General features: G+C 38.6%; 1 protein-coding gene across 1 annotated transcript; it reads left to right on the forward strand.

Moving 5' to 3' along the window:
• The first annotated feature begins 521 nt into the window (after nt 1-521).
• Nucleotides 522-7,561, forward strand: NKX6-2 (NK6 homeobox 2). Its single transcript, XM_083145623.1, has 3 exons — nt 522-1,223; nt 1,723-1,895; nt 6,497-7,561. The coding sequence occupies exons 1-3, from the start codon at nt 797-799 to the stop codon at nt 6,743-6,745; spliced, it is 849 nt and encodes a 282-aa protein (XP_083001749.1). The 5' UTR covers nt 522-796; the 3' UTR covers nt 6,746-7,561.
• The last annotated feature ends 6,924 nt before the right edge of the window (nt 7,562-14,485 follow it).

Genomic DNA, 14,485 nt, shown 5'->3' on the forward strand with positions numbered 1-14,485 from the left:
TACATGCTGGTAATAGCCGCTGCTTATTTTGCTTACGCCAGTTCAGTATAATTATTTAATATACATCAATGTAATAGATTTGTAGCCTGCATGATTCCCCCCCCCCCCATAATTCTATTTTAATTTATCCCCCTCCCCCTTTTTTTAACTAAGACAAATTAATACTCAGCCAACATGACAATAACATTTACATTTCCAGCATTGATGAGATACTGGTGCTATATATTTTTTCCTCCCTGATTCCCTTTTAAAGCCGGAGCCTCACTAAAATCTCATTGAATGGGATTTATTTAGTCATTGGGAAGATAAATCAGTTGGTGAATTTACAGCCATTTAAAGCACCTGACTTTATAATAAGACCTTTATTTCATGCTGCTGTGTGTGGATGCAAGACAGGGGAGGGGGGTGCCCAATCGATGGGCCAATGGGTGTGCAGCTGTGCCTGGGGGCTGGCGAATCAGCAGGCTGGAATTGCAGGTGCCTGCCCAGTAATCAGAGGCATCCCCTAGGCTGCTGGGCTGACTGGGCTGCAGAGGGATATGTGCAGCTCAGCCCTGGGACACACTGCACAGGACAGTAACCTCCTCCTGGATTGTTGGCACCTGGAATAAAGTCAGAACAGCAGGGACCCTGTGATCCTCAGAAGAGGGGGGTTTGGATGCTTTTTGGCAGAACCTCTCTGCAGACGCTTGTCCTCAGCCTGTTGCTGACCCACGAGAAACTTCCCCCTCCCTGGACGCTGCAGGACTTGTCTGGCTTTAGCAGAGGGGTCGGGGGCTGACCTGGATGATCACAAATGTTAGCTGTGGGGCAGATGGATGCTAACAGGCAGAGTGCATTCGTCCTGAGCAGCACACCCCTGGCTGCCCTGCACAACATGGCAGAGATGAAGACCACCCTTTTCCCTTACACTTTGCAGAACCCGTCCTCTTTCAAAGCCCCCAACCTGTCCTCCCTAAACGCACAGTTCCCCCTGGGGACGCCTCATGGGATTAGTGACATTCTCAGCAGGCCCCTGGGTGCCACCCTGGGGGCATCGGGGAACTTGCTCTCCAGCCTGCCCCGCATTAATGGACTTGCCACGTCTACTGGGATGTACTTTAACCCAGCAGCTGTGTCTAGGTACCCCAAACCCCTGGCAGAGCTGCCTGGCAGAGCCCCCATCTTCTGGCCTGGAGTTATGCAGAGTTCGCCTTGGCGGGACCCCAGACTAGCCTGTCCTTGTAAGTACACCCCAGATCCATACATAAACTAATATGTAACATAAATGTGTGTGTGTGATTATCTATATATATTACTATTTACGTATGTACATCAGAGCAGTCTGCCTTAGAAAAGAGCTGTTGATATATTTGTTAGAACATGACAAGTTTTCCATGACATTGGAAACTTCTGTGACCGCCTCAAGTTCATTCTGTTACTGGCTAACAAACGCCCCATTCTCACACCGACAGGCTTTTCTTTATAAATCACCACTACATTATCAGCCGGATATGACCTGTTACAGGCAGGGCGCTGTACTGAGGCCATGTGCTGGGTGAAATTGTTAAATCCTATGATTTCACTTAATATAAGATTGTAAGCTTGCAAGCAGGGCCTTCCTACCTCTATGTCCGTCTGTGATTACCCAGTTTGTCCTATGACTGTTGATGCGAATGGTAACATGCTGCGCTCTATAAGAATCTGTAAATCAATAATAAATCTGTTGTTCCTGCCTTTCAGCCCAAGCCGGGATGATTCTAGATAAGGACGGCAAGAAGAAGCACTCCAGGCCCACCTTCTCAGGGCAGCAGATATTTGCTTTGGAAAAAACCTTTGAACAGACAAAATACTTGGCAGGGCCCGAGAGGGCCAGGCTGGCCTACTCGCTGGGCATGACGGAGTCTCAGGTTAAGGTAAGAGACTTGCCACCTTGCCACTGCCAGACAGTCGTCCTGATCTGAGGGTCAATGATAGGGAACGTATAGACACTGAGATATTAATCACCAGGTCAGATCACTGACACATTCGTGTCCACATAATACAAGCAACACAACATACGCAAAGATCCTGTTATCCTTCCTGTGTAATGAAATGCAATGAGGCCTCAGCTCAGGGTAAAAATGAAACAAAGTGAAATCTAATCTATACGGCAGAACTCAAAACACACTAAAAAAAGTATATATAATACTATAAAAAAGTGCTAGGTAATATATTAATATACTCACAAACATTATATATTCCACTTATTAACATGTACATACATAAATACTCACATTATTATTATCCTTCGGGCTCGGTATATATATATATATATATATATATATACACAAACACACACATTATATATATATATATATATATATATATATATATATATATAGAGAGAGAGAGACAAAATATAAAGTATCTACAAATGGATGTGCATTATTATTCACAATTATATATATATATATATATATATATATATATATATATATATATATATATATCTATCAATAAAAGTTTGTTTGACTAAAAATCTCTCTCAGGGTGAAGCTGCCAAATCTTACAGTTATTTAATATAGAAAAATTAAAAAATTAAGCTGTTAAAGCACGTAAACGACAAATATTGAAAATATAAATTTTTTTGTTTGTGAAGTTGTTGACGCAAGGAAAACTCTGCGACAAGACAACAGTGTCAATGTGACAAAGAAACAAATCTATAAGTATGTCATAAAGAAGGATAACTTTTTAGAATAATGTACATTATTATTATTTAGTTACAGTTTCTTATATAGCGCAGCAGATTCCGCTGTGCTTCATTATTAAGCTAAATCACATTTACATTTTATGTAATTTGTGTACGGAGCCATAAAAGTCATAATCTTAATAAATATAGGTACATTTTAAATCAAAAATGGATTTAATTTTACTGAAATAATTTTACACATTACAAATCAAACAAACCTGTTTTATTTATTTTTATAAAAGTATATTTAATATGATTTGGAATAGATTACATCTTAATAATATATTCTGTACTGCAACTATTCCTGTAGAACATTTAGCATTTCATAGTGAGTACTTAGTATTATATGTTACACTGTAATATCCTAATCATTAAACCACAATAAGAGATCAGATCGCTGCTTTATTTTCCATGTGAATGAATAGCATTGTGTGTCAATTCTCCTAAGTGTACTCATTGTAATAAGACGCGGCATAGAACAGGGGAAAAAATGCATGACAATTGGACGTTTGTAATAAAATACATTTGCATTGCATTGTAGAACGGTGGATATATTCTATACAGTTTGTGTGTTTATTATATATATTTATTTTAAACACAAAACATTACCTCCCTCTATATAGATATATTAGCACATCAAATAAATAAATAAATATATATATATATATATATATATATATATATATATATATATATATACATACACACAATTATATATGTATTCATTTCTAAACACACAAATACATATATACTGTATACAGTATATTACATATAGGAATTGAATAAGTGCCATAGATTTGTTTTGTGTTTTTTTATCTTTATAAATAATAATAATAATAATAATAATAATAATAATAATAATAATGTTATTTACATCGCCCTTTTCTCCCAACAAAACAAAAAGCAATCTTAACAGTGGATTAGTGAAATGCTTGAGAGAACAGGAAAGTCTTGAGTCTATTTTTTTTAAGTAATCCAGAGTGGGTACCTCTAAATCTCTGCCTCTATATACCATAAATCAGTGTACACTAAATAGTAGCACGCGCTACACACAATACACATATACATTATATTATATTACTTTTATTTATTTACAGTTTCTTATATAGCGCAGCTTATTCCGTTGCGCTTTACAATCGGAAGCAACAGTGATTAAACAAACTGGGTAGAAACAAACCGACATGGAGGTAGGAGGGCCCTGCTCGCAAGCTTACAATCTTTAGGTATAATTTCAAGAATAAGTTCCACTTTGGAAAATAAAAATAAACGTTGGCACATAAATAAAAATCTGCTAATGTCTAATGAGAGCCGTGAGTATCATTAGAATCTAATAATGACTATATTGTGAAAGTGAGAACAATTGTTCTACTTCTAGGAACACTTAGTATTAGAGACCATGTGATCTGTGCAACGGTCTAGATTTATTTTTGATTTAAGTTTTAACTGGACTAATTTCCCACCATTAGTTAATTAGTATTTACGATTGGAATGGTAATCGTATGTATAACGTGTATTATTCAGACAGTCAGTGTATACCATGATGTAAGCATTGTACGGACGACGGCTGGTGAGGCAGTGAGTGGAAGCTATATACATATAGTAATGTTGGATTCTGTAGATAGGGTCTGGAGGGTCTAAACCATATATATACTGAATATACAAAGTTACATATTATACATGTTAGTGAGAAACTATGGAGTCCGGTAATGTTGAGTATATAGTTTATTTATATTATACACACTACTACAATATATTGATGAGTGCTTGTGGGAATATATATATATATATATATATATATATATATATATATATATATATATATATATAATGTTCTACATAAATGTCCTATCCAGTGCCATGCTGTCTCTGCATAAATAATGGGATCTGAATTGGAAATTCCCCAGCACTAAACAGTATTGCAGTATATCCATCATATGATTCTTGAATAGTTAAAAAAATAAAAAATACATACATAATAGGGTCAAAACATGTGTGTGTGTGTGTGTGTGTGTGTGTGTATATTTGTATGTATGTATGTATATATATGTATGTATGTATGTATATATGAAAAATAACTGAGGTGCTATGTAATATATGGGCACCGGATCACATTGCGATTGCATGGCATCTTTCATATAATCAGATACATCCACAAGCCCTCATCATTGTCATGTCAAATAATTTTGCCTACTATTAATCTGAGGGAGGATGTAGAACATTTCTAAAAATGTGATATGGTAATATCGGTCAGAATTCGAATATATATTTTATACACACAATTGTAATTCACAGGAAGGGGAAAATGGGGCATTATGCGTAAAAATCAGAACAAAGTCACATTTATTTTAACATGCCCAATGTTACATCATGCAATGTTTTTCAAGGTGGTCACAGTTGAGGTAGGCACACAAATTGTCACAACGCTGGCAGTTCATGTAGGAGAAAATGTATACTCTCCCGGGTTCTCCTTTGAAATGCACCCCAGCAATTTACCATTTAATAGTGTAAGTGAGGAAGGGACTCCATCTGTCTATTTATCTATATATATTATTATAGATATACAATTATATATATATAAATAATTTATGTCCAGTTTATTTCACAATAGGAAAGTCATAAAACAAACTGGGTAGTAACAAACTGACAGAGGTAGGAGCGCCCTGCTCGCAAGCTTACTCTATCTATCTATATATTTCTCTCTCTATATATATATATATAGATATTTATATATATAGAGAGAGAGCAATATAGAAATAAATACTAAACAGAGTATCTAAAATGCTCGGGCCAGAAGAATTTTGGATAATGGACTATTCCGTATTTCAGAAGAATGATGTGTCTTGAGGTATCTTGCATTTATGTTGTACAAACACATCAAACACATGAAATACACACAAATATATTTTATTTGTGCATAAAACAAAGTTTCAAAACATGAAACAAAAGTTTGTGTACAATCTCAGATACTGAATTTAAATGCCAAGCAAAAATTTTCTTGCACATATTTAGTGCCAGTTACATATCATGTCCCCTGTAGTGCCAGTTACATTTCATGTCCTCAGTAGTGCCAGTTACATATCATGTCCTCAGTAGTGCCAGTTAAATTTCATATCCCCAGTAGTGTCAGTTACATATCATGTGCTTTTAGCAAAAAAAAAAAAAATGGAATGTATGGTTTTGGAATAATTTGGATAAGGAATATTTGGGTAAGGGATACTAAACCTTTTTAAAGGCAAAAGGGCGCATCCTAGTACATTGGGATCAATTCCCCCGGTCCTCCCAGGAGTTCTCACAAGAAGTGCAATATACAAAATAAAATAGTATATAATGCAATATGTGTAAAAAAGGGATTAATTGGAAAATAAACAAACAAACAATATAATTTAAGCATATACTGTATAACAAATATGCTAAGAGTTTTAAACACAGCAATATATAATTATCTGAGCCAGAAGGAACATCAGCAAATCATACATATCCCAGAGCAGGAGTGTTTTACTTACAAACACAATATATATATATATATATATATATATATATATATATATATATATATATATATATGCGTGTGTGTATGTTTTACACATTTATATTTAGGTTTATATGAGAAGTCATGTGCTTTGCAGCTTGCATCATAGTATGTGATATTACATGTACCGATGAGCAGGCAGTAATTATACATTGTAGCGATGTTACGTGGCATTGATGCAGGTGTGTGGGACGATGCAGATGACACATAGTAGCGACATTATTCTCACTGACAATCTCCCATCATTTCCTGCCCAGGTCTGGTTCCAGAACCGGCGGACTAAGTGGAGGAAGCGGCATGCAGCAGAGATGGCCACGGCCAAGAAGAAGCATGACTCTGAGACGGAGAAGATGAAGGACAGCTCGGACAATGAGGATGATGATGAATATAATAAGCCCTTGGATCCCAACTCAGACGATGAGAAAATCTCCAGGTTGCTGAAAAAGCACAAAAATACAAACTTATCCCTGCTCAGTCCCTGCAGCAATAACTCGGACACCTTGTGATGTACTCACACCCAAGGACTTCTCACCCCTTACCCCAATACCGAGGACCTCTCCCACTACCCCACACCATCCCGGAAACCTCTTCTCCAATACTGGGGAACTTCCACAGCCCCCCACCCCAAATGCGGGCATCTTTCCCAGCTACCTAAATACCAAAAACCTCCTCCCCAGCCCACCAATACCAAGTTCCTTCTGCAGCCTCCTAAATCCCATGGATCTTCTTCTGCCCCCTCCAAACACAAAGGACCCCCCCCCCATTATGAGGACCTCTCTAAGTCCCCTATAAAGCGCTTTACCAGCTGACTGACCAGGGTATTCATATTATAAATAAGAGTTGTACGTGTCTGTCTACAGTGGTATGTGTTGTACAGATGTATGTTGAGATGTATATATATTTTTTACAGAATAAGTTATAAAAAATGATCTTATTGCTTGTGTACAGGACTCCGATTGTCTCACTGTCAGGGGTGCACTGCGGCGGTAGTGATAAGCAACCTGCTTATCCCTGTGATCCCCGTTCTGTTACTACAGACCCCCTGTACGTGGACACATTTTGTTACTTTTTGTACAGATGCATTTTCCTGCCACTTTGTACATAGATCAGATTACAGAGTTTTGTGGTTCCCCCCCAATGCAATAATTATTATTCAGTGAGGGTTTCATCCTCTATCAGGACTGTTATCTCCTGGCGCAAAGCAGAGATCGACAGCAAGAAAAATACATAATTATTTGATTTTGACGTTTGATTAAAATATTGTCACCAGTTACTGAGAAAGACTTTGTATATTCAATAAATTATTTAACAGCTTCTCCATAGTGTTTGTCTAATGTCTTCTTTTCTTAGAAAATCCCCAATAAGCTATTTCATAGATCGGGAATTGAAGTTATATTGTGTATAAGAAAGACGATCTTCCGAAAGTGTACAGCTAGATATTTTATTTGTAAATATTAAATACAGATTTGTATTTCATGAAGCTGAAACTTATATATAACCGACCCTTGTAATTTATAGTTCCTAGTTCCCCAAGGACTGAAGCCCGCAGGTTGTACAAACTAAGATATATATATCCTATATAATTAAAGTGATCGCTGCTCCTTACCTCTATGGGGGGCAAGTCAAGTGTTGTGTGTGTGTGTATATTATATATATATATATATATATATAGAAATAGAGGTGTAGGCCTGGCACTCCTTCAGCAATGATGATAACCCAGGTGCCTTCAGGAACAGGTAAATGCAGGTAGGTGAAAAAAAACAGCGGCACTCTGGGGATTTTTGAAACAGGTATATTTCAGCAAAATGGAAGCTTATTTTTGCTGAAATACACCTGTTTCAAAAATCCCCAGAGTGCCGCTGTTGTATATGTATATATATATATATATATATATACACCATCTCCAGCATCCTGCACCCACGGACTTTCTTCAAATAAGACTCATACCACACAGGCTCTTGTAGACAAGCTTTCGGGCTTTATTGCCCTTTATTGCCCTTCGTCAGCAATATACAATATATATATATATATAATCTATCCTTCTGTGTAGGCCGGCACTCTCCTGTTTGATGGGGTCGTTAATACCTGGCCTATGTGCTCTCTTCTGATAAAAGCAGACACTCCACATGTATGTATGTATGTATTGTGAGAAAGAAGTGGCACTCCAGGACTTGTAAAATGAAAAACGCCTTTATGCGGTTTAGACCATTTTGTGTCTCTGACCCATTTTCAGGACACACAAAGATACATTAAAACAAGTGCACATTAAATACTCACACACTCTGCATAAAGGTGATTTTCACTTTGCAAGTCCTGGAGTGCCACTTCTTTTATTAAGTGGATAGTATACGCAAAATATCTGTATTACATTAGTTATAATAGTAATAATTATTTGACTGGATCAATTAAAAATAAAATGTAATTTATTATAGATAACAAAAAGGTAATATATCAAAGACTCCAATAAGTAATAAAAACCACAGAAGCGTAATACGGGACTAGAATGTTCAATTCATAATGCAGCTTGTTGTTATGATGCTCAACAGATTAGGGTTCAAGGGGGCCTCGTAAATAGAGTCCTCCACTTGATGGTATATGTCACCAATTTGATCCGGACCAGAAATAAATTGCAGCTGGAGGAAAAGATGGTTGAGGCAAGCGATGTCCTCACGATTGCGGTTTGATGGTATCTAGTATTATACTGGAAGGCTGGTAGGTCCGGAACCCGAGCAAGGGTAGGTATAGGTGCTGGAGTTAAACTTGGCAGATTGAGCTGGTTCTAGCTGAGTGCAATATAGTCTTTTAAAAAGGTCCCAATAAAGGTCCTCTGACGAGTTTTGTTGCGCACAGGCAACTTTACTTTGAAAAAGTTGATTGTGCCCAACGAAACGCATTTCTGGCATATGCTTTGGACTTGACCTGTTATCGCAGCATTCTGGATGGACATTATTGTAACTATTTTGCTGACAAGTAAATGCCTTCTCTCTTTTGGTCTGCACTTTGACAGCCTTTGACGATGAGGCCCTTGAATCCCCCACACAGCGTTATATTATTAACTTTTGCTCACTGGCCAAGGTATGCATTTTTCTGTCTGGCACCCCTTGGCCCCACTGTTGGGGATTGGACAACACTGGTCATCCAACTGTTGGGCACAAAAAAATTCACTTAATTGTCCAGGAATGCAGAGGCCAAATTCCTCAAGGTCTGGGACATATGGCTAAAATCCCCCCTACTACAAATGTATGGGTAGCTAAGGAGTCTTGATGCATACAATAAGGGGTTCTTGGTCCCACTGAACCTATTATAGTAATCTTGAGCACAGGATTGTTTTAAATGGCCCTACCCACTATGTATACAGTTAGTATATTGTACATTGATTTGCTTGCCCAACCAACACAATGACAGAGTAGTTATTTTCCTGCTGTGTACCTTTTAGATATTGCTCTCGTACCTAAGACCAAAACTGCCCGATGTTCGAGGAATTGTGCCTGATATATTGCAATGACTGTAATAAATACTGCAATATTGTACCAATATTTGCTGATGCACATGTAATGACAAATTGACACATTATCGTGTAAGGTTTTGTTTGTTTTTTATGTAAATACATTTGAAAAAACAAAACAAAACAAATAAAAATGTATTGCATTAAAAAAAAAAACAACAGTCACACATCCCAACCCCATAACATAGATATATATAATAATGATGTAACACACATGCACCCGCCCCAGCACCATACATAGATATATAATAATGCACACACAAACTCTAACACTAGAATTACAATACCAAGCTCATTACAATACAAGAAAAAAAACACAGAAAAATAGTAGATTGTCTAAATTTGTATGTGTGTGTGTGTATGTTTACACTATCATTCAAAATTTTTAAATCACGCCCCCCCTTTTATCAGCTGGTTTTATAATAATATTATTTTCATCGTTTAAAGACCTTATCGCTAAAAAATGTTAAATAAAGAAGATTACATGAAAGAAATAAAGTATCAATTAATGAAGGAAGAAATTGAAGGTGGATCTCACGAACAAAATCACTATTATACTTTGATTAATAAAGCACTTCAAGATAATGTTTTAACGCAATCGGAATTTGATTTTATTAATCTTTATAATGTTTCAGTTCCGACAATATATGTTCTCCCTAAAGTACATAAAGACCGTATGCATCCCCTAAGGAGACCAATAATATCAGGAAGTAATAGTATCGCCGCAAACCTGTCAGCGGTAGTCGATTTTTAACTTCAACCAATTGTTAAAAAAACCAAGGCATATCTTAGAAACACAAAATACATTTTAAATAAGATTAATAATATTAAATAGGATGAAGAATGCACTTTAGTGAGCGCTGATGTGTCAAGATTGTATACAATCATTGAACAAGATACAGGTCTAAAAGTGGTCTAATTTTAAAAATAAAACGGATATGGCAGAGATTTTAAAATAATAAATCTTTGAAGGTATAAGTATTTTTACTTTGATGGTGTCTACTATACTCAGATGATAGGAACAGCCATGGGCACCAGGTTCGCCCCCAGTTATGCCAACCTTTTTATGTCCTTCTGGGAAGAGAATACGGTATGGCAGGAAGAGCAACTGAGGTTGGGCTCATGGCAATGTTTTATAGATGATATGTTTGTGTGGAGAAGGGCATTGGAAGAACTTTTACATTTTTGTAACCTTTTAAATCATAATGAGTTTACTATTAAATTAACATTTAATATTAGTACGATTGAGATTGTTTTTGCGACAGGCAAATTGAGAATGTGTTTGTGATGGTCAAATGGTTAATATGGCGGAGTGTTTTAAACAAAAAGGATACTCAGACACCATCATACAACGTGCCAGAAAAACAATTGAAACTACTGTATGAACAGGACTGTTAAAAGACAAAGTAAAAGACTGATAAGTTGGCAAAATCAATTAAATGGACTTTTATGTGTAATGTTAACTCACATAGCAAAGAAATTGAATCTGTTTTTAAAAGAAATTGGGTACTTGTGTATTATCACGGCACCCACTTAGCAATTTGCTTAGTGGGCTATTCTGTGTAGGAAATTCACATCGCATGGGCCATTTTAAGGGGCGTGCGATGCGATTTTCCTTTATGTAATTAATTCACTGCTCTCTTAGCCCCGGGGGGTTGCATCGAACCTCCCTGTGCTCGCCACGCTTCGGGGTGCCGTGGATAGTGAGGTGGTACGTAAACATCATTGTATGTCATACAATGATATTATGGTATAGCTAATGTCATGGCATCGCACACCCTATAAAATCGCATGATATTGCGGGAGGTGCGAAGCGATCCCCCGGAGCAGTGAATAAATTACATAAAAAAAATAAAATAAATCGCATCACCCTTAAAATGGTCCATGCGATGCGATGCAATTTTCCTATGGTGCCATATGTAAGAAACTTGGAAGTACCAGAAATTGGAATATTGAAAAACAAGATCCAGTCTCAGAACAAGTTTTACCTGACAACTGAAGTCAGTGATGGCTAACCTTGACACTCCAGCTGTTGTTAAACTACACATCCCAGCATGCCCTGCATCAGTTTTAGCATGGTCAAATAGCAAAACTGTAGCAGAGCATGCTGGGATGTGTAGTTCAACAACATCTGGAGTGTCAAGGTTAGCCATCAAGGACCCAGGGCCGGCGCTACCCGCTCAGCAGAGGATGCAAAGCAGGTAGGCGTTGGGTAGGAGAGGTGCTGTCCCTGCTCTGCATCCCCTGCTGTCTCTGTGGCTGCCGGTTGCTGCTGCGCCTGTCACACTGCAGGGCACGCAGCACTGCCAGAAGCACAGAGCTCCCTCCAGGCTCCTAAACATCAGGTCAGCAGTACGGATGAAAAGGGGCGGGGCTACATGGACGGAGGGGGCGGGGCTACATGGACGGGGGGCGGGGCTATGAGGAATCATGACTGAAGACACAGGAGAGGCTGAGCTGCCAGAAGACTAAAGTGTGAGTGTACCATGTCGGCAACTGATGTGGGCATGTGAGTAGGTAGTGCTACTACTGTCTGCAACTGGTGTGGGCATGTGTATAGTCAGCGCTACTAATGTCGGCAACTGGTGTGGGCATGTGTATAGGCAGCACTACTACTGTCGGCAACTGTTGTGGGCACGTGTATAGGCAGCGCTACTACTGTCGGCAACTGGTGTGGGCACGTGTATAGGCAGCGCTACTACTGTTGGCAACTGGTGTGGGCATTATGTATAGGCAGCGCTAATACTGTCGGCAACTGGTGTGGGCTTTCTGTATAGGTAGCGCTACTAATGTCGGCAACTGGTGTGGGCACGTGTATAGGCAGCACTACTACTGTCGGCAACTGATGTGGGCATGTGTATAGGCAGCGATACTACTGTTGGCAACTGATGTGGGCATGTGTATAGGCAGCGCTACTACTGTCGGCAACTGTTGTGGGCACGTGTATAGGCAGCGCTACTACGGTCGGCAACTGGTGTGGGCACGTGTATAGGCAGCGCTACTACTGTCGGCAACTGGTGTGGGCCTTATGTATAGGCAGCGCTACTAATGTCAGCAACTTGTGTGGGCATGTGTATAGGCAGCGCTACTAATGTCAGCAACTGGTGTGGGCACATGTATAGGCAGCACTACTGCTGTCGGCAACTGGTGTGGGCACGTGTATAGGCAGTGCTACTGCTGTTGGAAACTGGTGTGGGCATATGGTTACACAGTGCTACTAATGTCGGAAACTGGTGTAAGCACTACGTATAAGTAGAGTAACTACTTTTGGGAACTGGTGTGGGCTTTATGAATAAGCAGCCCTTCAAATGTGGGCATATCCAGGAGTACTCAGGGCATTATGTGTAGCATAATGTGTGTCAATGTCATATGGGCATTATGGTGCATGGCATATTTTGTAAGGGGAATTATGGTGTGTGGCATAATTTGTAATGGGCATTATGTTGTGCTGCATATTGTGTAAGGGGCATCATGATGTGTGGCATAATGTATAATCTGCATTACTGTGTGTGGTATAACGTGTAATGGGCATTGAGGTGTGAAGCATATGTGTTATGGGGATTATGATGTAATTGGTATTTTTATGTGACCACACCCCTTTCCCATGAAGCCATGCTCCTACATTTTTGAGTGCTCCTACGGCGTGAACTCTCCCTGTGTTTTAACTCATGGCACCAAAATGGCTAGTTCCAGGGAGTAGTAAAGGGGAGTAGTAAATTAAAGGAGTTCAATGTGAAGAGTAATACTTGTAAGAGTAAGGATTTTTTTAACATGTAATACCAAAAACTTAATTTATGTATTAGAATGTGTTTGTGGACTCCTGTATGGTGGCAAGACAAGTAGACAATTAAAAGTTCATCTTGCGGAGCACATATATAACATAAGGAAAGGGCTTGAAACGCGTACCGTCTCATCACATTTTATACAGAGAAACCAATTCAAAGAATGTTATATAAAATACTTTTGGGCAGTTGAACAATTTAATCCTGCCTGGAAAAACAAAAATATAGCTCAAAATGAAAGTGTAAGATGAGGTGCATATATAAATTAGGGACACTTACCCCTCGGGGTCTCAATGGGGAATTTGAATTAAAATGCCTTAAAAAAAAAAAAATGTTTTTAGCTACATATTTATTTATGTATTTTTATTCCTTTTTCTTACGTATTTATTTTGCGGCACTGTGGACATATATCTGGATTCTTATGAATATTTAGAGATAGGCGAGACTTCCGGTCCTGGATTTCCATGTTTTGTGTCTCAGGAGAACCTTCAGAGGATTAGAAGATGGATAACCACGGTGAACTTAAGCCCAAATATGCCTGGGAGCAAGTGGAAGGAAAATCCAAAATGGACGCAGGAGGACTTCTGGTTTTCGGAATACAAAATGCGTTCCACACAGGACTTCTGGCAGAAATGACGGCTTGGACATGCGGGAGAGTGTCCCGGCACCTGCGTCCAACTTTTCACTCAGGGGGGAGGGGGTATGCATAGGCCCAATATATGAATATATATGAAGTCACTAAGCCAGACCAGACTAGTGAGGACTGTGGAGCCGACACCCTCTCCTTGCACTACCTGCTACTTTTGATCTGGGACTGTACGCGGACTTGAACCCTGAATTGCCCCTATAAGTATTCCACCTATGTGATACCTATTATTTGTTTGTATTTTAAGAACAAATCAGTCCCGTGAACAGGTCTGAATTTAGCCATAATTTCCACCCAAGTTCTCAAAAGCTTG

The sequence above is a fragment of the Crinia signifera genome, chromosome 6 (assembly GCF_055691185.1).
Source record: "Crinia signifera chromosome 6, ASM5569118v1, whole genome shotgun sequence".
NCBI lineage: Eukaryota > Metazoa > Chordata > Amphibia > Anura > Myobatrachidae > Crinia > Crinia signifera.